This window comes from Diachasmimorpha longicaudata, chromosome 1, assembly GCF_034640455.1.
Source record: "Diachasmimorpha longicaudata isolate KC_UGA_2023 chromosome 1, iyDiaLong2, whole genome shotgun sequence".
NCBI classification, from domain to species: Eukaryota; Metazoa; Arthropoda; class Insecta; order Hymenoptera; family Braconidae; genus Diachasmimorpha; species Diachasmimorpha longicaudata.
In genome coordinates, this window is record NC_087225.1 from 4245452 (window position 1) to 4269796 (window position 24345).

The window sequence follows — 24345 nt, forward strand, 5'->3', positions numbered from 1 at the left end:
GGGGTTCTTCTTCCTCGATCCGTTGAAACTGGCATTTTCAACAAATCCCAGTATGATTCTTCTAGGCAGCTGCCCAAAAATCGCATTGTCTATTGTCTCTCCCATAACCCCCTATGGAGAACAAACAAGATTTGACCTCCACCCGTGTCAAAGGATATTTTGCAGTTGTCTTTGCAAGCGTTTTAGCGGGAGCTATTGAAATTCCAGGGCTGAGTTTCACACGGCGAACTATCAAGGAGGCTTCTTCTATATGCACCTTATAATTCAGGGCACTATCGTCCATAAGACAATAGGCATCCTTTGCACGGATAAGACGAACGCGTAACTCTACGCCATTCATCAAAAACTTATCTTGATTGAACACGTCACAATGTAAATGTCCCAGTAGATCAAATGTTTTTCCACCTTTAGTAAATGCCTGATGTGCCGCTAGCCCATTGTTGGTTCTCGCATCGCCCGCCGCTACAGCAGTAGAATCCATTGCACCATAGCTATCCGTAGCCCACAGTGACATTCCAAGATGTGAGGACTTTGCATCTGTTCCATAGTTCAGTAATGTTTCGATGTATGCTCTATAGGCGTACAGATTATTCGGAGGCGTCACAACTTTTTGGTTGAAATATACATCCACTTGGTTAAACATTGAATGTAAAAAATTATTCACAGGACCAACAGAGTCCTCGAGTACAGCAGAGCCATCGGGTTTCAGGATTCTGGCGCGAACTTTGATCATGGTATGTGCCAAATCAATATATTCTTCTCCATGGCCTGGTACGATGAATTCAATTGGGGCATCGTCCGACAGCGTAGATACAGGATTGTAATAAACAAATTGAGAATTTTCAATACTTGTTTGGGTAGGTGGTATGGTAAATAGGTTCAGCTCCGACTTCACACACTCAGAAGAGTGCGAATGTAGAAACGACATGATGATTAGTTGAAAATATCGTACAAATCACGAGTCTTCCGCTTTGATTTATGTCTCGTTACTTTTTTCACTTTCTTGCTTTTTTTTGCAACGGGTCTCTTCTTTTTATTCTTCCGAGTTTTGGATGTCTTGGCAGATCCACGGCCAGTGAGCTTATGAGAGGCGAGGCGTTTACGCTTCCTCGTATATCCTGAGCCACGCATCATGGTCCCAATTTTGTCCTGGGCCCTCCTTTTCAATTTCAATCCAGACTCGGCTAATCGGTCTTCCAGCGCCACCTTTGAAGGCTTGCCATTTGTCACTACATCCCCAACAACGTTAATACCCGCATTGAGAGCTTCTTTACCGACAGCTCGGGCTGCGCTTCCCAGATAGGGCAGAATGCGCCGAAAAAGACCTCCAAGTAAAGCACCAATTCCATGACCTCGTTGATAAGGACTTCCAACGAATATCCTTCCAAAATCAGTATATCTATCCACTGTTCCTCCACCAGCTTGGTTTGCGTAATATGCAATGTAGGGGCTCATTTTTTAGTCAATCAATCCTCTTGAAATGAAGTGTCACGTTCAAAGGACCATACTCGAATGGAATCATATCACCCTGATTGCATCTTATATTTATTTCAATTGTGCGAAATGAATACCTCATCAACGGAATATAATGAGGAGTGGAAAACGTAGTACAGTGCATTGTCCCATAGGTATACGTAGAAGAGCTGAATGGTACCACTCGTAACAGAGAGGACTGCACGTCACCTGTTACGGAGGGTACACAAAGATCGCTGTAGATGAACAAATTCGCAGGTAAACCTCTGGCCAAACTTGCTGGTAAAGATCCTTGACAATAGGGCCTGGCGTTTGTGAAGCTGTGTACACGTCTCTCAAATCCCAACATATCGCTTACTTTATCGGAAAAGTCTAATGCATGAACTACGCTAGTGCAGTTTCTGGAGTTGCAGTGTTTTACAATTTTCACAAAACCTTCTTGAGGCAAATATTCAAATCGGATCTGAGTACCCAAAGGCGGAAAGTTATTGAAGAACCCCACTCAATCTGTTATATCTTTGAAAACTGCACTCGGTGGAGAAAATGTTTCTGCTACCCTTGACTTGCTCTGATTGGGGTTTGAATTAGTAACGAAATTGATTGAAGCATCTTTTCGATTACTTATATGTAAAAAATTGCAAGGAAATTGTATTTCACTCAGACCGACTATCCATTCTCCTTCCAGTTCAACTTGTTTTGGAAGCAAGGTTGTGAATTTCGATGCTGTATTATCAGGATGATAGCTCATGCTGCTGTTACTGGGGAGCACCATATAAAATTCGTTTCTCTTCATTTTTTCCCAATTGCATGCAGTTCTGCAGCAGGTATCCAAGAATCAAACTTATCAGGATATCCTTCCCAATGAACAAGAATCTGCTTATTTTTTCCTTTTCCCTTAGAGCGTATGACACGCTCCACTATGAACTCGTACTTGTCCGTTGGTTTATTGACAAGCACCAATTCCGGTTCATAGAAAAATCCCTCAATTGGTTCGTCAGCAAAATCCATCAACTCGTATATCGGTAATGACTGCTTGAAAAGGGCTTCCGTTATTTTGAATATTTCTTCACTCCAATTAGTTTCATATCCTTTCTCAAAGATGCCTTTCGTTCGACTGATGCGTACATAGTCGCCAACTCTATATTTAAAGGATTCTTTACGTGGTTTCTCCGTCTTGAAACGACTTTGTATATTACGCCATACGTATGGTGCATTACCCATGGTCACAGCCGCAGGCGTCATCTTTATTGAAAAATGTCGCGCGTTGTTATAAGACTCGACAATTTGTTTCAGAACATCTGTATACTTATATGTTCGACTATGTGTAAAGTAACGCCACATACGTTCCTTCAATGCCCGATTGAAGCGCTCCACAACTGCAGCTTTTATGTCGGGATTACGTGCAACACGAAATTTTATTTTCTTATCAGCAAAAAATTTTTGGACACTGTTGGCCATAAATTCTTTTTCCTTGTCCGTTTGCATAGACACAGGAATGCGCCCTCCATTTGTATCCATTATACGCGTGAAAGCTTCACGAACCTGTGATGCTGATTTTTCTTTCAATGGCTATACCCAGGCAAACTTACTCAAGACATCAATGACTACAAGTAAATATGAAATCCCATCATTATATGTTTTTAATGATCTCAATTCCACTAGGTCAGCCTCCCACACATCATCAATGTTGGTTACTGTATAATGAAGACGCGGAAATTTACGCTTAATGGGTTGTAACGTGACATTTTCTATGGGGGTCGGAAAATGCCCTTTACCTTCGCCCTACTTCCCCTTTATCTAATTAAACTCAAAAATCTAAATCAATGGGCGCCAGATACTTTTTAGACCGGAAGTATCAAACCGGAATTTTGGCTGAATCTCAATCATTGAATCCCAAAATACGCAAAAACGAAAACGTAGCTAAAACATATATCAAAAAAAAGGAGAGACAATTAGATTTCGGGGAAAGGTAACGGTCCTCGGGTCGCTCGGTGTGCTAGGTTGTGGAGAGAGGGGTGGGTTTCAGGTGGAACTAGAGGTATTGACTGCAAAATAAGGGATTTAGGAGGGAAAAATAAATAAAAAAAAAAGTCACAAGAATAATTAAATTATGTATATTCTTCCAAACTTTCCGCCCGCCCAATTATCCACAAATGACATACAAAACTTTCCTAACATTATTTTTCTTCCACATTCCCTTTAATTTCCTTTAATCTTGACCAGGATTAATAATCCTGGATAATCTTTAATAAATCCCTACTTATTATCAAAGCTTCGAAATAGGTTACCAAATACTTCGCCTAATTCCCTAAATATGTGTCTCTTAAAAATTTCCCTTCAAACAATGTGGAAATAACCAATAAATATTAAAGATCTTGCAGCATATCTAATATAACGCGTGCGAGAGAGAGAGCGAGAGAGACGGATGCGAAACACACCACGCATGGGGAGATTTTCGAAGGCCGGAAATCACGCTTCCGGAGGTGCGCGAAAACGCCTCATCCGCAGAGGCAAAAATAAAATTTTGTAGCTCATTAAATCGCGATACTCTAATAGGTGCTTCCAGTAAAAATTCAACATGTTTCAATCATTTCTAGCCGCCACAGGATCACCGTAATCCTGTCGGAACCGCAAACGCACTTCAATGGGCGCGCCCCAGGTGTTACACCAAGGGGGGAGTTAATCGGTAAACAGGCGATTAAACATATCTCGCGAACGGCTGAGTGGATTTCCGAAATTCAAAAGCCCATCTTCAGAGAATACTTCCCTGAGCAATATCACAAAATATGAGAAATTTCCGATCTTTACTAGCCGACCTGGAACTATTAGAAGGTCCGGCGGAATTTTGATTGGGGTAATCGAACGGGTGAATGATGCAATCCCCACCCCGCTCTACCCTTCATCCTACTACGCCGTACCGTGACCACTATTCTATCCTTTCTTTTATTTATTTAGTACGGCCCGGATTTACAAAAAAAAAAAAAGAAACACAAATAAAACACGTCAAGGGGCCCGGTAAAGGGATTTTTGGCCAGGTAAAACCTGGAGGACATCCGTTATTCATTAACGGCTACGTTAATACAAAATTGGGCGTTATCCTTGATCACTAGCCACCTGAGGGTGGAAAAAAAGGGCGCTTTGGGGTTGACCCAAAGTGAATAAATCAAATAATTAACTCACCATTAAATCTAGGCGTCGACGCCTACCTTTTCCCTTCATTCTCGATTTAAACAATTATTCACAGATAACTGTAAGTCTCACTTCTTCTCCCTTTGATTCAGAGATCGCGACTGATGGACCACGTCGATGTGATCGAATAGGGAAGGAGCGGGAGGCTCCGCCCTATTTCCCGAGGTCCTCCCGAAATTTTCCAAGGGCACCGGGTAGTGTCACCCTCTCTACTCTAATTAGTCCAACCATAGTCCTGACTCTCCCCTTTCCCGACCGGGTTCTAGGGACGTGATTACTCAATAATGATTCTAGGGTTTTGGCGCTTCCTGCGGGTTTAACTCTCCGGGATCTAGGGGGTTTAATCAAATATATCCAAAAACCGAAAATTACCTACGTAAATTCTAAACAGCCTGGCAATTCGTCGAAGACAGGGGCTGCACCTGCTTCGAGCGACCTTCCACCAAAAAAATACTAAAAAGTAATCAATTAATCCCCCTAAAATCCACTTATTGGAGCGCCGACATTTCAGTCGGGCTTATTCAAATGCCCGAACTATTAATTAAGGGTGAACCCCACCAAAATTACCGGATAACTCGTATTTTGGCCCTTCTTCGCGATAATTTTAATGGGCCCACAAAACTCCTATTTGGGTCGGTAAAAGGCGAGCAAACTCCTTAATTGACTACCCGAAGGTGGAGGGGAAAGTATAAAAATCCCAATTTTCCGGGTTTAGCCACACCGGGGTGGAAAAGTACAAAATAAATAAAATATTCTCTCTCTCTTCCCAATCACTCACGCTTTTATTCTACTGGTCGTCTCGGGATTTGGTGGTCTTCCTCCCGTCTTTGGGGTCCCTAACAGACATTCCCACATGTCTGTTACAGGGTCTATGAAGTTTATAAGTGTTCTGAGCATTAAGCCAATTTTTTATTTCACTTTCAGGTATTTCTTTCTTATGTTTTGACAAAATATTTCGAGCCCCTGTGTATTCCTCAGGCTCTGGAAGGTTAAAATATGTTCTCGAGAGTTTTTCATTGTTCAAAACGGAAGCCATGATGTAAATTTGTCGGTTTTCGGGGTGAAGAAAGGACTTAGCCGTGGTTTTTTCGAGTTTTTACGGGGGCGATGTAGAGGAGGAATGCGTGGTGTGTAGCTTTTCCTTCTTCTACCTTCGTCTACAGAACTCTCGTCCTCTGAAATTTCAGGTTCTTTCCGATTTCGAATGTCTGGCAATGCTGGTGGAGGCTGATGAAACTTGGGATTACCCAGAAACTTCCGAGGGGTGTTCAGACTTTGGAGATAAACGGCAAAATGTTCCCATTCTTTAGCTGAATATGTTTTCCGTGCTCTGACAACATCTTGTATGAGATCCACAATATTAACACCAGGAAATGTTTGTCCATCCAAAGTCACTTGTCCTTTTGAATTCCATTTGAGTCTGTTAGCAGTGTCAATGGCGTCAATGTATTCTAGTCTACTAGCAGCTTTTCGCTGATATACTTTAGGTACAGTAGCAACAATACCTTTTGGGTCGTATCGTTCAGTGGTTTCAGTTTCGACGGGGGTCTTCGTTTCGGACACCGGCGTTTTACTCTGTTCTGTATAAAGCAAATATTGCCTCAGAACGTCGTTATACAACTTCCATTTTTCATGATCGTTCTAGGGCTTTTCGAATTGAAAATTTCCAATAGCTGGGCATCCAATCTACTTGTAATAGTGCCTGGAGTTTGAGCTGATGGCTGAGTTTCTTTACCCAATTCAGTTAAAACATGGTAAGCATCAACATGTGAAGAATTTTTTTTTAGACGCTCCACACTGCCCTCTGGGACAAGAATCATTTTACGTGCATGTTCCATCCTTATACAATGGCGGAGATAAGTGCGCTTATCAGAGGATCCAATAGCATCGGCAAAATTGAACCACCTGCCTGATTAATGATTTTTTTCTTGCTACTTAAACTTTGTTTTTGTTGGGAATCCGGCTAAGACCAAGTCTTCCCTTCCCCCGCGCTCAGCAAACCTTTGACCGCTCGACCCCTGGCCTAAACAACCCTCTGTTGCCAGGGGGTCAATTGGCATTTTTGCGTAATTGAGGCGCCACTTCCCGGAGAGATCGACCCCGGAAACACGCCCTTTGACCAATTAGAAGGGTCACGTGTCAACGATCTGGATCCTTCTCGACCGTGACCTCTCCCAAAGTCGCTCTCTCAACGTTTGGACTCCGTAGCGACAACAAGTGCAACATCGTGCTCTAGTGTTCCTACAGACAACTTTGAACTTATGACTATTCTCGGTGTCTCAATAGACAAGCAAGTCGTGAATCGACAGTAAAACTCAGTGACCGCTCATTGTAAATTTCATGTAACTAAACTCTACCTATTTTTTTATAATAAAGTGACTCAATTATTTCGTTACGCGTGTGAATCACTGTGTTCTCGCCGGCTCAATTTCCACACCCCTCGTCACAATCATCACCTCTCATCACCACCAGTCCCCCTCGCTCATTCCGCTTTCACAACCCAGATCCCTCATCATACAGTTTTTTATCGGCGAGTTTTCTCAATAGTTTTTTATGTTTGCACAGTTTGGATTTCTCGCAATTTTTTAAAGGAATATTTCCGTGTAACAAATTTAAAGCACACTAGTAAATGCAGCGAATTAAATCTTTATTAGCGTGTTGTATTATTACTCGACGTAGCCTGGGTGGTGCGTAGATGAGAGCGTTTAATAAGGCTGTATTCTTTTCTCCAAGCGACTTGCGAACAGAGCCGCTTTCAGAACGATTTCTCGTTGCCATCACACATGAACGACTGGTACACTCCGTGATGCCCCTCCTCCTTTTATATTGCGATCCTTCCGCGGAATATAAACATAATGATGGGGATCACTGGGCAATACATTGGTACGAAACCTATAGTTTTCAGGAGTCGATTGTTTCAAATCTAACAACAAATAGCCATGAGCTGCCCAAATTGCATCAAAATAGGCTTCTAGCAGAAATTTTCGATCTTCTGGATATATTTGGCGAGCCAAATGAGCAATTTGTGCACGATCCCTGGGATTTATAAATACGACGATGTAATTTGTATTCAGTGAAATGTCCCTGTCCATTTCTTTGGTGGAATAAATTTTGAGATATAAACATTACACTGAGATTTTTATGATGACTTCCTTTTGTAAATAAATCAACTATTGCACCATTCGACGATTCCCGCATCAAATCGTCCACGATAACCAATTTTGGCTTATTACCATCATAATCTCCAGAACTTGGTAGGCCTTCACGAAATTCGATAATGGTATTATCATAATCCGAATATCCGTTCTGCCACTCAGCGTCATAATAGATTACTTTTTCAATTTGTGTATCGCAGCTATGCTTGATTTCCTTCAAAAACCTTTTAACAAAAAATGTTTTTCCACAACCCGAAGGGCCGCAAATCATTGCAGTAAAGGGTTGCTTCCACCTCGTAACCATATATTGGCTTCTGGTTAATTATCCTCAAAATCTCATCATTTTATTCAATTTTACGATATCAGCAAATATGATGGTTTTGGAAATGCTGGAGGGGCGGCGAGGGAGGGGTCTAGAGGGAGGTGCACCTGTATTGGGGTTCAAGTCGGTCTACCTATGGCTAGAGCAAGAACATTGGTCGTAGGCGGGGGCAGGTAAACAAGGTGAAGATGTGCAGTATCCCCCCTGCGGCACCAGCCGTAAAATCCCTGACTTTTCCCAGTATAGCCCGAATTTTCTCACACTAGCTGCAGTCGTCTAATAACCATTTACAATGTCGGACCCAAACCATTTAGCGGAGCCCAGTGGTCCTTCCGAAGGGAATACTGCACCTCCACAGGGTGATTTTGATTGAATAAATAATTTTGATCTTGAGTTATTTGGTGATTTTGCCATTGAAAATAATTTTGATAGCGATTTATTCGAAAATTTCTATTCTGAGCTCGTTGATATTCAATGTGGTGGTGGTGAAAATGTGATGAGTGTTCATAAGGCTTTGGAAGTTGTTAAAGAGTTTAATCTAGATTTACTTTATGAACAGAATGGTAAGGATGTAGTTTTATACGGCTTATAATAACGAGAAAAAAATTTTAGGCATATTTTCTTATTGAAAAACACTAAGCTCAATTTCAAATGAACAATGTGGCCCCGAAGAAGGGATTGAATATCTATCGTCGGCCTTAAGGACAATACGACGACACGCTAGAGACTTCCACGTTTCAAACTCGACATACATGTGATAGAGTTTGCTATCAACACCTTACCTGAAGGACGTGACCCTGCCGACTGGGTTGAAGAAGTTTTTCGCGACGTCTAGAATAAAATTGTAGAGGCTGCAGGACGCGGTATGAATCGAATGTGCCTTACATGCAATTTTGCAAATATGCAAAGAGACAATGCCTGGATAAGTCCACGTGCGATCAAGGGATATGAGTTTCGAGATTTATGGAATCTTGTCAGCTCTATCGCGCAGAGCGCAAACGGTTTCGGATGTGCCGATACGTTTTGGATCAAACTTCACGTAGCTGAAGCCCCGGCAGGTCAAGGTTTTCTTGAAAACAACATGAAAAGACGGCTTAGTAGAAAATGTATTTTTCACATTTCGAATGAAGATGGCTTGTGTCCAGCCCGATCAGTTGTTTGCCAAAGCACATGCCAAAAAATTGAAAACCAGAGCGGATAAGGGCCAGATACCCGAGGTATGGCAAGCCATACGGCAATGCAAGGGAAGAATGCAACGTGAGGAGGCCAAAAGACTAACTCAAATGACAAGAGTCATTGCTCCTGACGAGGGCTGTAGCCTACAGGAAGTTGCTCAATATCAGCGATACTTGGCTGAAGAAGGATGCGTTATCAAGGTTTATTCCTTCGTGTGAAACGGAAAAGATCACCCTGTATTCTACGATGGTACACCTGAATTGATGAGCAGAAAAGATGCCCGTCCGATATACCTTGCGAATGTGTATTATCCAGAAGATAACCACTATGAGCCAATCCAGAAATTACCTTCCTTCTTTGGCGTGAAATATTATTGCGAGCATTGTAACAAACACTACGCAAGGACATGTTTGTGATAAGACTTCTGATAGGTGTTTGAAGAATCCTCTGTGCGACTCTACGATTGTTGATAAAATAGTGTGTGACGATTGTAATCGAGAGTTTCGCTACCAATTGTGCTTCAAACAACATAAAAAGGCAGGGTCTTTCAGTGGAAATATTCCCACCGTCAGTGACCACATAAAATTGTGTAGACAATGTAATACGGAAATTGTTCATCGCGAAACTCAGAATCATGTGTGTCATAAATGTTATTGCTACGTACGACGACTTTGAAACCAGACAGGATGAGTGGTTGCAAGGAACTACTGATGTCAACGTACACGTTCCTAATCTTTGTGTTGCACAAACTGTGTGACCGCTGTGCAGATATGAACGACGATGACATTGTGAACGCCAACGATAATCACGGAAATCCATGTGGCGTTTGTAAACATCGAGAAAATGTTTTCGATGGTGACGATCCTGTGAGAGGATTTATTGATTACATAACATCGATGGGTAAGACGTATAAAAAAGTAGTTTGTATTGCTCATAACGCGAAAGGCTATGATTCACAATTCATTTTGAGAGACGTCATGAACCGCATTAACAGCGAAATTAAGGCAATAATTAACGGAACAAACATTATCTTGATGGATTCTGGGGATAATAAATTTATCGATAGTTTAAATTATTTTCACAGGGCCCTCGCAGGTTTGCCGGAAGCATTTGCGTTGGGGAATATAGCGAAAGTGTATTTTCCACATTTTTTCAATACCAAAGACAATCAAAACTACGTAGGACCTATACTTGATAGAAACTATTACGGTGCTGACACTATGGGTGTACAGGATCTTGAAAAAGTCTTATCGTGGTACAACGAACGCGTAGAAGAAAATTATGAATTTGATTTTCGTAAAGAAATTCTTCATTATTGCAGACTTGATGTTACAATTTTGAGACGAGCTTGTATTGAATTTCGAAAAATGATTATGAATGCTGGCAATGTCTGTCCTTTTACAGAGTGTGTATCGATTGCGTCTACATGCATGCGTATTTTCCAAACAAATTTCTTAAAAGACAAGCAGACAAGCATTATATGTCAGGGAGGATATCGGTTAGGGAAACGCAGTCAAAAATTGCAATTGAATGGCTCCTGTAGTGTAAACATTGCGCGAATCATCGAATAATACATACCGGACGAACTGAGCACAGAACAAAATCAGGCCCGCGTCTAGATGGTTTTTTGGAAGAATACCGCAAACAATAATAAGAAACAAGCATATCAGTTCCACGGATGGTATTGGCACGGATGCCCACGGTGTTTCAAATTCAATAGAGAAAGAGTTAAGCAACAAGGATACACTAGAGAGTCGATATGAGAAAACAGGGGCGATTACACGAGAATTGCGAAACTGGGGCTATGAAATCGTTGAAATGTGGAAATGCGATTTTATTTGTCAAAAAAAGGTAGATCATGCGGTGTCGAATTTTGTAGAAAACGTTGATCAGCAGATGTTTATTGCCCGGGATCTACGCGATGCTTTTTTCGGGGGAAGAACAGGAAATAGCGTAACACATTATGACGTAAACGATAATGAAAAAAATCGCTATGTTGATGTTTATTCGTTATACCCATACGTTTTAAAGACAGGGATTTTCCCGATTGGTCATTCCACTATCCATGTGGGGCATGATTGTCAGCTTATACGCCCTAATCATAACATTTCGCGGATAGGAGATCTTGTGAAATGTCGCGTTTTATCACCTTCTCAATTATTTCACCCTGTTTTATCAGTAAAAGCCCATGGAAGGTTACTGTTCCCTCTCTGCCGATCATGCTGCCCTGATCTTGTACAAGACAATTGCCCTCATGGTGATCCCGCTGATCGCAAAATTTTAGGAACTTGGGTCGCCCCAGAACTTCGCAAAGCGATACAAATGGGATATCAAATAGTGGAAATCAGCGAACTTTGGGAGTATACGAGAACTACGCCTTATAATCTTGTGACGCGAATAGGTGGATTATTTGCCGAATACATTTACACTTTTTTGAAAATAAAACAAGAGGCTTCGGATTGGCCTGCTGAGTGTGTAGATGATGGATCAAAGAATAGATATATTGCTGAATATGAGGCGCGAGAAGGTATAAAACTTAACAAGAATAAAATTCAAAAGAATGCCGGATTAAGACCAGTAGCAAAACTTTGTTTAAACTGTCTCTGGGGTAAATTTGGGGAGAGAGAAAACTTAACAAAAAAAGCTATTATTCGAACACATGAGAATTTTGCAAATATAATGTATAATCCTGAAATTGAAGTAACAGCACTTGTTCCTGTCGATAACGACACTCTCTTCATGTCCTGGAAACATTTAAACGAAGCCGCGGAAATGTCCACTAAGGCTGTCATTATTGCGGCTTATATAACCGCTCACGCCCGTATAAAGTTATATTCTCATCTAGAAAAACAACAAGAACGTGTTTTATATAATGATACAGATTTGGTCATTTACGTCAGCGATGGAACAAATGAAATACCGCTAGGGAATTTTATAGGGGATTGGGCCGACGAGGGAGAGGGCTACGGAGAAGGAAGTTTCATTACTTCTTTTGTCTCTGGAAGGCCTAAATTTTACACTTATCGCGTGAAAAAACCGGATGGCAGGATCGCGGAAGTTAGTAAAATAAAAGGGGTTTGACTGAATTATGAGTCGCGTATACAGATTCATTACGACTCGATTCGTGTGCTCGTTGTCGATCAAGCAGAGCCCTACCAGATCGACTATGACGGTATTCGTCGGACAGTGCAAAGAGGATAGACTAAAGTAGAGGCTCAGTTCTGGGGGTTTGAGTGACGCCAGGCACTCCACGTTCCCGACGTGATTTCACCCCAGCGGAAACGGGGCGCCACGAGTACTACTGGGGTATCTGCATATCGGCCAAGCCGGTAACGCCTCAGTAGCAGTTCCCGCTGCCACGGGGACAAGTCGAGAGTGGAGATATAGTTTTCTGCGCCTTTGAAATGTTTCTTTATGATTTTTCAGCCATAATATGTCGTTTTTAGGTTTACAAAAATTAATTCAAAAGATCTATTCTTCCCGGTAAGGAGAGAAATATTTTCACATGGCCAATTAGTTCAGGATGTACCAAGAGCTAGATAAAATATTCGAATTGATATCTTGGCGCGAAGCCAGCGTACTCAATTCGCACGCTATGGACGCTGGTTCGATCACAGCCCCGATTTTTTTTATTTCCTATAAATTGTTACTGTTGTTTTTAACTGGCTAAAATCGCGTTCCATTTCCGCAGTTATTTTTCAGCATCCCCGTTTAACAAATAACAAAATTCCATCGGGCTAGAAAATAGTGGGGAAACAAATAAAGTTGCCTAGAATTACTCCCCCACCCATTCTTCCTTTAGATTAGTTATGTGTTGTCTCGCCTCCAAATGGGGTTTATTATAAAGCGAATTGACATTTAAAAAATCAATTTAATTAGCCAGGAAGTGACTACCCTAATTAACCCTGAGGGGTTAATTGTTTGCCAATGAGTATCTACTACCAGTGAAATATTCAATTTCAAGTTGATATGCCGGCTCATAGCTAGCGTGTTCAACTTGCACGCTGTGGACTCGAGTTCGATCTCAGCCTCCATCGTTTTTTTTTTATTTATATCATATCGAAATATCTCATGAGAATAATATCAAACGGTATTTCTATTGATGATTCACCATTTCTTAAAAAAAAATTACGTCACCTGACGTGAATAACGGATAGTGAGAGAGAGAGAGAGGAGGAAAGATATTTCTCTCTCGCTCATTGGCAATTTCAAACAACGCGAGCGCGAGCGTATTTCTGATTGTAGTTGTCAAACAATGTTACTAAGTAATTCAATCAATAATCATTTACGTATGTAAACAAAATAATTCGAGCATTCCAGTCATGTCTAATGTTGTATGGAACTTTTTCAAAAAAACAGACAGACAAAACGTTTCATGTAATGTGTGTGGAAAATCATATAAAACCAGTGGAAATACGACGAATTTATCTACACATCTAAAAAATAAGTATCACCATGCGTTTCGGCAACTTAAAAATAAAAACGCAAGGTCAAGTGAAGTGAATATTACACCAAGAACCTGTTCACCCATTTCGTTTACTAATTCAACTAGTACCATTACTAATAAACCTGCTGAAATAGAAAATAATATCATGAAATTGTCTGAATCTGCGATTTACGATGATACTGGTGTAAGTATTTTATTTGTGTAAGTTTGTAGCGTTAGAATCTAAATATTTGTTGTGGTTCATAACCAATAACCAGTTACCTAATAATGTGTAATTACATTTTACTGTTTTCACTTAACCTTAATACTATTTATGACGACAAGTGTAATGAAATATATACAAAATGTTCAATATTTTTTTTCAGACTGAATCCTACAAAGATAGTCAGAGTAAGGACTTGTGGAAACAGACTACACTCATAGATATGTTTGAAGGTATTTTTTATTGATATCAGATTGCTGTATTGTTTACATTTTCGTTCATAAGAATGTTCTAATTTTATTATTTTTCTCAATTTAACAGAGGGTCATAACACAAGCCAAATAAATCAAGCCTTGGTCTACATGATTTGCAAAGACAACATGCCTCTATCTCGTGTGGAAAAATCAGGATTGAAAAGATTGATGAGCGTCATTTGCTGCAAAGTAACTGCGGAAATGGAACGCGATTGTAGCCAGTTAAAAAAAAATAGCACCAATTTTGTAACAGACATGTGGGGATTTCTGTTAGGAACACCCTAAGATGGGAGGAATACCACCAAATCCCGAGACGACCAATAGAGGAAAGCGTGAGTGAGAGAGAATATTTTTATTAATCGCGTAATTTTCCACCCCGGTGTGGCTATACCCGACAAATAGGCGTTAGAATACCTTTCCCTCCACCCTTAGGTGGTTAATTAAGGAGTTTGCTCGCCTTTTACTGGCCCAAGTATGAGTTTTGTGAGCCGACCAAAATTATCGCGAAGAAGGGCCAAAATACGAGTCATCCGGTAGTTTTTGTGGGATTCACCCTTAGTCAATCTTTCGGGCATTTGAATAAGCCCGGCTGAAATACCGGCGCTCCAATAAGCGGATTTTAGGGGGATTAATTGGGTACGTTTTTGGTTTTTGGTGGAAGATTGCTCGAAGCAGGTACAGCCCCTGTCTTCCGCGAATTGCCAGACTGTTTAGAATTTACGTCATGAGTTTTCCGTTTTTGGGTATATTCATTATTTATTTGACCCCCCCCCCCTTAATCCCGGAGAATCAACCCGCAGGAAGCGTCAAAACCCTATAATTATGCGTGAGCAATCTCCTAATTAGAACTCGATCGCTAAAGGGGAGAGCTAGGACCAAGGTTGGACTATTATGTCCCTCGGAAAATTTCAGGAGGACCTCGGGAAATAGGGCGGAGCCTCCCGGTTCTTCCCCATCAGATCACATCGACGTGATCGATCAGTCGCGATCTGCGAATCAAAGGGATAACAAGTAAGATTTAAAGTTATCTGTGAATAGTTGGTCAAATCGAGAATGAAGAGAAAAGGCAGGCGTTGACGCCTAGATTTAATGGAGAGTCAATTTGTTTAAATTATTCGCTCTGGATTAACCCCAAAGCGCCTTTTCGCCACTTCCGGGTGGCTAATGATTAAAGATAGTGATGATTTACCCAATTTTGTGAAGATTTACCGGTCAATAAATTACGGGTGTCCTCCAGGTTTTACCTGGTCAAAATGCCCCTTCACCGGGCCATTTTACGTGTTTTTATTGATGCTTCCTTTTGTTTGTTTATCCGGATAGTGATTAATAAAGGGAAAAGAAAGGGAATAATAGTTTTGACGTATTGCGTTGTAATGTGGAGGGTAGCGCGAGGCGCGGATTGCATCATCCACCCGTTCGATATCCCGATCGAAATTCCGCCGGAACTTCTAATCTTTCCAGGGCGGCTAATAATGACCCGAAATCTCTCATATTTTGTGAGATTGCTTGGGGAGTTCTCAAAAAGCATCGTCAAATCGTTCCTATATATCTCAATTTGACTACGGAGGGTTAGATGGCGTGGCACTATTAATTATATGAAACTCGAAATTGCTCAAAAAGCAGGGTTACTAAAGGGATCTATCGTGTTCATCGTCAAATCGTTGCTATATATATTTTTTTGAAGTGAAACTTCTTTGCGCTCGTTGGGCTGTAAATCCAATATCGTATGTAACGAAAAAGCGACAGGAAAAGGGAGGGGATGGCGCGCGTGGTGGGGCAGTCGGACGGAAAGAGAAAACGCGATAGATTCGGAGTAGGAACATGGCTCAGTTTGTTAATATGATGAACAACATTAATAAAACCTTTTTATTAATATCGGGATAGTTCACTGGGAATTACCATTCAGTGGCATCAAATGCTTTTTACACATTTGAAAATCATGAAATCTCCGGTCTAACTTATCCATCAGTAAAATTCCCGAATTTTAAGCGGTACGAAAATCAGAATTTCGTAATTTATTTAAATATATACTCTAATATGAATATTGGAGATCAATTTCCTTGGTTTTTCAATGAAATCGTAATGTTCCCCGAATTCAAAAATGCAATTTCCCTGTTTGCCGTTCATTTTGAGGGAAATATGAAACAGAAATTGATTATTCTATTTGGTTTCTCCACGAGATTTCCCCGAATTTTCAATGACAAAATGTTCTGAAATCTTCCTGTGTGGCTCAATACAAATTTCCGAAAATTATCACATATAATACCACAAGTGGTTCAAAATTATCGAATATTTCCCGATAGATTCGTTGCAAACAAATGAAGGAGTCAAGTTTTTCAGGCTAAAAAATCACGAGTGCGAAGCACGAGTGATTTTTCCTGAAAAACTTGACGACTTCATTTGTATGCAGGGAACCTAGAGGGAAATATTCTATAATTTTGAAGCTCGAGTGGTATTCAGGGGATTATTTTTCCTATCCAAATTTCGGCCAAGAGAATTGTGCCATGACATGAAAAGACGTTTATTTGGTTAAGTGTCGTTTGTTTACCAAAATATTCAAAAAATTATCGCTGATATTCGAGGTAGGCTATACAAAATATCAACAAATGGTGCAATTCTATTGGCTGAAATTTGGGTGGGAAAAATAATCAGTAGTAATACCCCAAGATCTTCAAAATTATCGGATATTTCCCGAGAATTTTGATTCGGATATTTTCATTGCTTAGCAACAAACAGGGAAATATCCGAAGTAAAACCGTTTTACTTGTACCACGTGACGAGAAATGCCACCATTTAATTGGTTCAAATAGAGATGAAAAAAAACATCACAAAAAATTCAGACAAAATTTTTTAACAGTCTATGCCTAAGAAGTTTCACTTCTGTCGTGCATGAATTTCATATACATATTTTTTTTTTTGCACTCTGCTCCGTTCTTGAGAAGAGGGGGCGGGGAGTGGGGAAGGGGTCTCCCCTTCCGCTTACCCGCCGCCGCCAATCATCTCTTTCTGCCGGCGCAGAGGAGTAGTACCGTATGGTGGGGACACCACCACACTCGCACGTTTTCCTCACCGTCGTGCGACCGGTTACCCCACGCCCCTGATTCGTCCAACTTCAAACCTGAATAAGTTGAAGAGGGTGCGTCTGATCAAAAAGTTGCTCAGGACTTTTCGATCCAGAATTTCACCCCCAACTTAAGTTTAAAGTTTGGACGTTCAGTTTTGGGACACCCTGTATAGTAGTTTTTGCGTAGGTGCTATTTGTGGGGAAACCCCGCAAATGGACATAGATTGGTACAGGAATGCAAGCCTGTACCATAAAAGCACTTATAGGGTCATATTTTGTGGGTTCATGAGGCCCACAGATGTGACAGGCGAAGATCGGTGCAGCAGCGTGGTCGAGGGATGCTAGGACCACGTGACGCAATTAGGGCCCAGTCCGGGTTTGAAAAGAGGGACAGGGTCAGAGTCGTATTTTAGCAGCGCTACACGATAGACGCTTTTTAGACGTTAGAGGTGTTTTAAAATATAGACAGATTTAGACGTTTTTGTGTTCTGTATCGAAAAGTGTATTTAAGAGTGATTAAAAATTGTAAAGTACATTAAGTGAATTAAGATTAGTCAATATAGTGTAAAATCAATTGTACATCTTTTTACTATAAATAAACTGTTATATCCTTTTAAGAGTAACACTACAGGGAATGATACACATGTACACTACACTACACTATATTGTTCTTGGTCACTATAATCGTACAATGACGTCGGTAAGTGGCCTATCAGTTTTTCGGTTATAATGTTGGTATAACAAAACTATCATATACTTACATTTATCACGTGAATAAACTATTTTAATAACAACACTTTTTTCTCCTTTTTCGATTGAAAAACCCTCCTATACAACAATCACGTGACGATGTACTGGAGAGGACATACGTTTAGGTAGTTTGGTTCTGTTCACGAGATTCGCGACATGGATCTCCCCCCTCAAACATTTTACGCCATTGTATCACCTCTCCAAACTCGTTACACGTATGCAACTGTTTGTCACAGCATGTTTTCCGAAAATGAAACGAAAATCCCCCGCCCCCCACACCCAAGCATTAGTATGGCCAAAAAAAGCCTGTACATTATGTTATGCAGATGTGCACCTGCAACTAATTAAAGGTCGTACCAAATAGAATCCAAGAAAAATATGGGGGACACATGAAGTGGTGGAATTTTCGTGACGTTTTAGTTTTTCTACTCTTTTCCGTTTCAAAAAGGTTCTAAAAGTTGATAATTCTTCCAATTTAAATTCTGACTTAATTTTTCTTCTTTGGCTACCACGATCAGCTTTTTCCATAAGGATTTTCATTTAAAAAAAAATGGCAATTACAGCTGAACATATTATTCAACCCTGCTGAGCCAATTTATTCAACTGTACAATTGTACTTCTATATTAATCATAAAACATCTTTTTTTAATTATTTCCATGTATTGAACTACATATGAGCGTGGTTACCAGCGATAAATTTAAATAATTTTGACACTTATTCGAAAACCAATTTAGTTATGCAGCAACGAGATGACATAATTTCGGTTTTTCACACTCACCACCATGCACTTGTATTTAATCTTTCGTACTGATATAAATTCTCACGCATCGGAAATGATTTTTATCTTGCAAATTCCTACACTTCGAGAAGGACATGGTGTTTCAAATACGTCAGATACCCTTTCAGCACTATAACCTTCCAGATAAATGTCATCAATCTCTCTAGATTTTATTTAGTTTATTTATCACTGCCGTTGTACATATGAAGGTTTAATCATGAAAATGTTATTATTCGAGAGTTGCATAATCTTATCTGGACAATTAGAACACAGGATTTTATCTTTATAGCTCACTGAATCTAAAAAACTCTTTTTCATCAATGTTGGTAATTTCAACACGTTTGCTTTCAATAATATCACGAATTGTTTCACTTCTCGCTATTTTTACATTTTCATAGGATTCGATAGCAGTGAGTCGATTAACTAGTTGAGAGAGAACTCTAACACGTGAATTAATAAGATCTTTTAATTTCCCAATGTAATTCTCTCCCCAAAAAGCAGAATAATCAACTAGACTTCTCTGAAAATATTCTGCCTCATCTCCAACGTGTTCAAAATGTCGGAAGACCATTGTCTGCGAATCTAGTCCATAAAACGTTGGCATAAGCTTGATGAAAGTTTTTAAAAATTGAATCGCTGATCCTGGGCCGGCAAAAACCCATCAGTTATTACAAAGAATTCGGGAGGTGACGTGTAACAGAAGAAAATGTTGATATTTCTCTGTGTCCAGGACCTTTCTAAGAACAATACACCCAACATACAGGAGCAAAAATGAATATTGTGTTGCCTTCCAGTTTAAAAAATCATCCATGTCGAATTTATTTCGTTGGAATTCTTTGGGTACGAAAGGAGAAATAGCATCCATTGATGTTTTGAAAATATCTAGTTGTTATTTTCGAATTTTATACTCGTTTTGCTCTTTACTTGTCCACTTGTCACCGAGATTTTAGATCACATTTAAAAACAAGAGATGCATAATGTCCAGAGGCACACCTTTTATTGGATGAAATCCAGGGATATTTATCAAAGGAATGATAATTGGTTCATCAATTCATTCAATGAAACTCATCACTATTTATTTCTGTTTATTTCAAGTTCATCAGTATATGACACTTCTTTTTAGTACTATTCATTGCAATCCATGAATTCACCATCATCATCTTGTTGATTACAATTATCAATATTAGCACTACTGTGAATGAAAACTTCACAATCTAATACTTGAATTTTTTCTAAATGTCGATATTTCTCTACTCTCTTTCGAGATTTCGAAACTTTACGAGCTCCCGAAGCCATTTTCGTTCAACACTAAATATGATCAGTATGCATGAGTTATCATACGACTAGTGAGGTTATGACCGTCAGTGAACGGAGTAGACGAAACTGACATAAGGGGGCAGCATGACAGCTTATATATAAAGCGATGGAATAGAAAAACTCAGGGTTTCCCTAAAAAAATTGCATTAGAGCCGAATGAGAATTCTGGTGAAGCATTTTTTTTCGACGAATTTTGTTAATAATTTTCCAGTTTTGGCTCAAAGCCCTCGGACGATAGCCAGCTACAAATTCTCAAACTTGCGACAATTAAAAAAAAGAAAATAAATAAATAGTATATGTATTTATATGTTTGAAGAGATGCCTGGGTTGTGGGAAATGAGGTGGGTGAGTAGGTGAGAGGTTGTGAGAGGGGGTGGTGAAAATCTTGTGAAATCACCCCAAGCCATGAATCTGGGATCGGTTCGTCGATCCTTGTTAACTGCGTTTGAATCGGAAATGGTATCTATCGAGGAATCCATTCAAAAAAAAAAATTGTGAGAGAAACATTCACGTGATTGTGATGAAAATTACTATTTCAGCTGGCAGATCCACCCCAAAGTGACGAAGACATGGTAGCAGGTCTTCAGATGGAAACTGATTTCGCAGACCATTCTGTATTACCAGCGATTCCTTCATCGGATTCGACAAATTGTTCCCCGAGGACTTTAGATCATGTGAGCTCGCGTAACCTCTCAGATTTTAAATTAAATTTCGGCCCTTGATGCCTATAACATAGTGACATTTGGGAATACCGATTAAAGCGGAAGGGTGAAAATATTTTGTTTCAAGGAATCTCAAAAAGTCAATGAAGTCGTGATGGAATGCAGCAGGCCGTCAAGAGCCATCACGGATTCTGTGCTGGTACGAATACCAGATCCAGAAAGAGATCCAAGACCTCACTGGTCCTCATTGATGGACAGAAAAGGAGTTGTCGAATTGGCAACATCGATGAATGGAGTATTACTTCACCAGTCTGCCAGATTTCACCAGGGCCACGAACGTTTTCCGGTAGAGCGCAGAAATTCCCAGTGCACAGCAAATGCGGTGGTGGCGATAGCAGTGTTACTTGGATCCCAAGTTAATGTTACACGAGATCTTCTGGATCAGATCTTGATAGATGGTGACAGACTTTATGTCGACTCACGAACTGAGAGAAACATTGTCTATCAACATCTATCACCAGAAGATCTCCAAAACAGATTCACGGCATGTGGTCAGGCGTTTACCATCGGTGTTTATTTCAATTCTCAGGGGTTTCTGTCTTCAGAAACTACCCTACACTAGTTCACTGAAAGTATCTCGTCAAATGCCGCTGTTTATCAGCACGAACTTGAGCGTACAGGGTTTTTATATATTTCGGAAGGCAAAACGGTTGCGTATATCATTTCTCCACAAAATCCCAATTGTACTCGCCAATATTTTTATTTGTTCAATCCACATGCAGTGGACAACAATAATCATTTCCCTCGAATTGCCAGAAAAGGAGCCGCGAGATTATTCCGATGCCTGTCAGCGAATGCCCTGGCTCAGCTTCTGCTGACCCAAAATTATGCCAGAAGGAATGGATGGCAAATGTATAGAATTAAAATTGAAAACAGTACGAAATAGTATATTTAGTAACGGACCTGAATAAGGTTTTTTTAGCAATGGTTAAACATACTATTTTTAATAAAGTTCATATTATAATTTATGAAATGTGTAACACGAGGTTTTTTAATTATCATTTTTCAAATTTTTTGGCACGGTAAAAGGTTTGTTGTGGGAGAACTTATTTATTTATAAGCGGCGGTTTTTCTATTGAAAAACTGTAGATTAGGGGATGAAATTTAATTCCCCAACGAATGCCGTTGGTTTCATCCCTTAATATTAATTAGGGGAGAAGTTATGAATTTGTAAGTGGCGAGTCGGCAATTGGAGAGTGAAATCTCCATGATTTTCACCCTTTTCGGCATGTTTCCCGCCGTGTTCCTTTTAAAATAATGAAGATTCAGGGTTGAAATGCTCTCCAGGAGATTGAGTGATAACTGGATGCAGTAGTAAGCTACATATTTTTAATAATTGTTTAGTAAACTTGGTAGATCCCTTTAAAATAATATCGCTCTTTAGCGCCCTTCCATCATGTTTTCTCTTTTTTTTTCATTATTTTTCATGTCCATTCAAGTGGTTCCCACAACGCAAAATTAGTCCCAAACGTTAATGTATTTTAAGTTAAAAAGATAAAATTTTTCCAAAAGTTGACGTTCGTTAGATAGTCCACGCCTTGGTCTTAATTTATATTGTTTTTGTGGCGATGTCGAATGGATCTTTATGACGAATTAAATTAAATATTTGTTTATATATACATATATTATATTATATCCTTACATATTAATGAAACAAGGCAGAAATAACGGAATGCAATAATTATCTTAATTTTAATTTTATTGAAAATTTTATATTTTAATATAACCTCAAGTCTAAAAGCGTATAATCATGCTATTCACTAATACAGTTCTCTCCATTGAAGAATAAAAATTTTACAGTTCAGAATGAAAAAATATTTATAATTTCTCGTGGGATTTTTTTAATTCAAAAAACGCGCACACAATATGAAAGTAGTCCCTTGGCGGAAGACTAGCTTCATGGCGCATGCGCGAAGAAGGGAGGAGAGACTTCGGGTTATACCCGATGTTAAAACTTATACTGACTTTAGTATAGTATCTAACCCCCCGTATAATCAGTGATGCCCGATGAGGGGTAAAATCCCACGCGTGGGAATTTCGTGCGCTCTCCTCGGGTCACCACCCCTAATGCCAGGCTCAGCGCCCATATATGAAATTGAAGACATTAAATTGCCCAATAAAACTATCAAATAAATAAATGAAATAAATAAAATTGATCGCATTATTAGTTTTTCAATTATCGAGTCATCAATAACATTCGATAGTAATAGAAGCACTGTTAATAATTCTTTGAAATTGAGTAATAAATTCATAACATTTTGTAATATTCTCTCGTTTACCAAAATTGCTTATTCTGTTGCAAAATTCAGGTTAATTGTAATTTTTGTTTTACATTCAGATTAAAATTTTGGTGGCAACTCGGAATTTTTAATTCATTACCAAAAATCCTGTTTTTTTTGCGTTGGATTTTGAGTCATTTGAAAAATGATGCCGAAATTGGCGAATCATTCAATAACACTCTTAGGTATAATGACCTAAAAATTATAACTCCATTGAATATTCCATAATTTATTTTCATCTTCAATCACAAAATATTTTCGATTTCTATATGGGAAAGAGAATGTTGAAAAATATACGATGTATTTCACGAAATGTCGTTTGTGATTGTCTATCAGTGTTTGAGAAAAAAAATTTATTGTCATCAAAAAAGGAGTTGGAAAATCCCTCGTAGCCCTCAGCACCCTCGTAACCCACATGAAATCTAACTTTCCCCTCGCTGCCCTCGTCGCCCTTATCAACCTCGTTGCCCTCGTGGTTCTCGTTCCCCTTATCACCCTCGTTGCCCCTCATGACCCTCATGAGGCTTGACTTTTTCTTCGTGACCCTCGTGGGCCTCCAGAAATTTGTCATTCTCCTCATGGCCCCTTATTGCCCTTTCGCCCTGTATAAAATGACCCGCTAATGAAATAACGAGCCGAATCAAATATTTAAACGTCGCGCCGGGCCAACTGCGCCCCAAAGGCTGCGCACTACTAACCGAGAGGAGTGGGAAGCGTCAGGGTTGGGCATGTAAAATACGTCACGTAAAATACATAGTATTTTACACGTATTATACCATGTATTTTACGTCACCTTTTTCAAACGTATAAAACGTAATATACACTTCATTCAACAACGTAAAATACGTATTATACGTCACGCCGTGTCGCATGGAATTTACATGTTTTTGCACTGATGAGAGTTAAAATATTCGATGAAAAGGTAATTTCATATTTTTCGCGACATGCTAGGTATTTCATTTCCCCGTTCCGCACACTGTCAAGCGCCAACCCTGAACCTAGTAACCCAGCGAGACATCATAACCCCCAATTGCTCAGTATCGACATTTAAATGTATCGATAGATTATGTATCTATGTATGAAATATCGAGATTATTCAAACTGAAACAAAGCTTATCACATTTGCTTCGATGCTTTCGTTTTTAACACAAATTTCATGAAAAATTGGTCAACCATCCGGCAATTAACGAGGGTAACAAGGAGAATTCATATTTCA

The 24345-nt window shown here is 39.7% G+C and overlaps 1 protein-coding gene across 1 annotated transcript in view; it reads left to right on the plus strand.

The window, feature by feature from the left end:
- The window catches only part of LOC135167396 (uncharacterized), a 65820-nt gene extending 43217 nt beyond the window's left edge, over positions 1 to 22603 (plus strand). The window contains exons 2-3 of the mRNA XM_064130556.1: positions 20668 to 20802; positions 20918 to 22603. Of these exons, the coding sequence (XP_063986626.1) occupies positions 20698 to 20802; positions 20918 to 21412 (600 nt within the window). The 5' untranslated portion in view covers positions 20668 to 20697 and the 3' untranslated portion in view covers positions 21413 to 22603. The remainder of the gene's footprint in view (positions 1 to 20667; positions 20803 to 20917) is intronic.
- The last annotated feature ends 1742 nt before the right edge of the window (positions 22604 to 24345 follow it).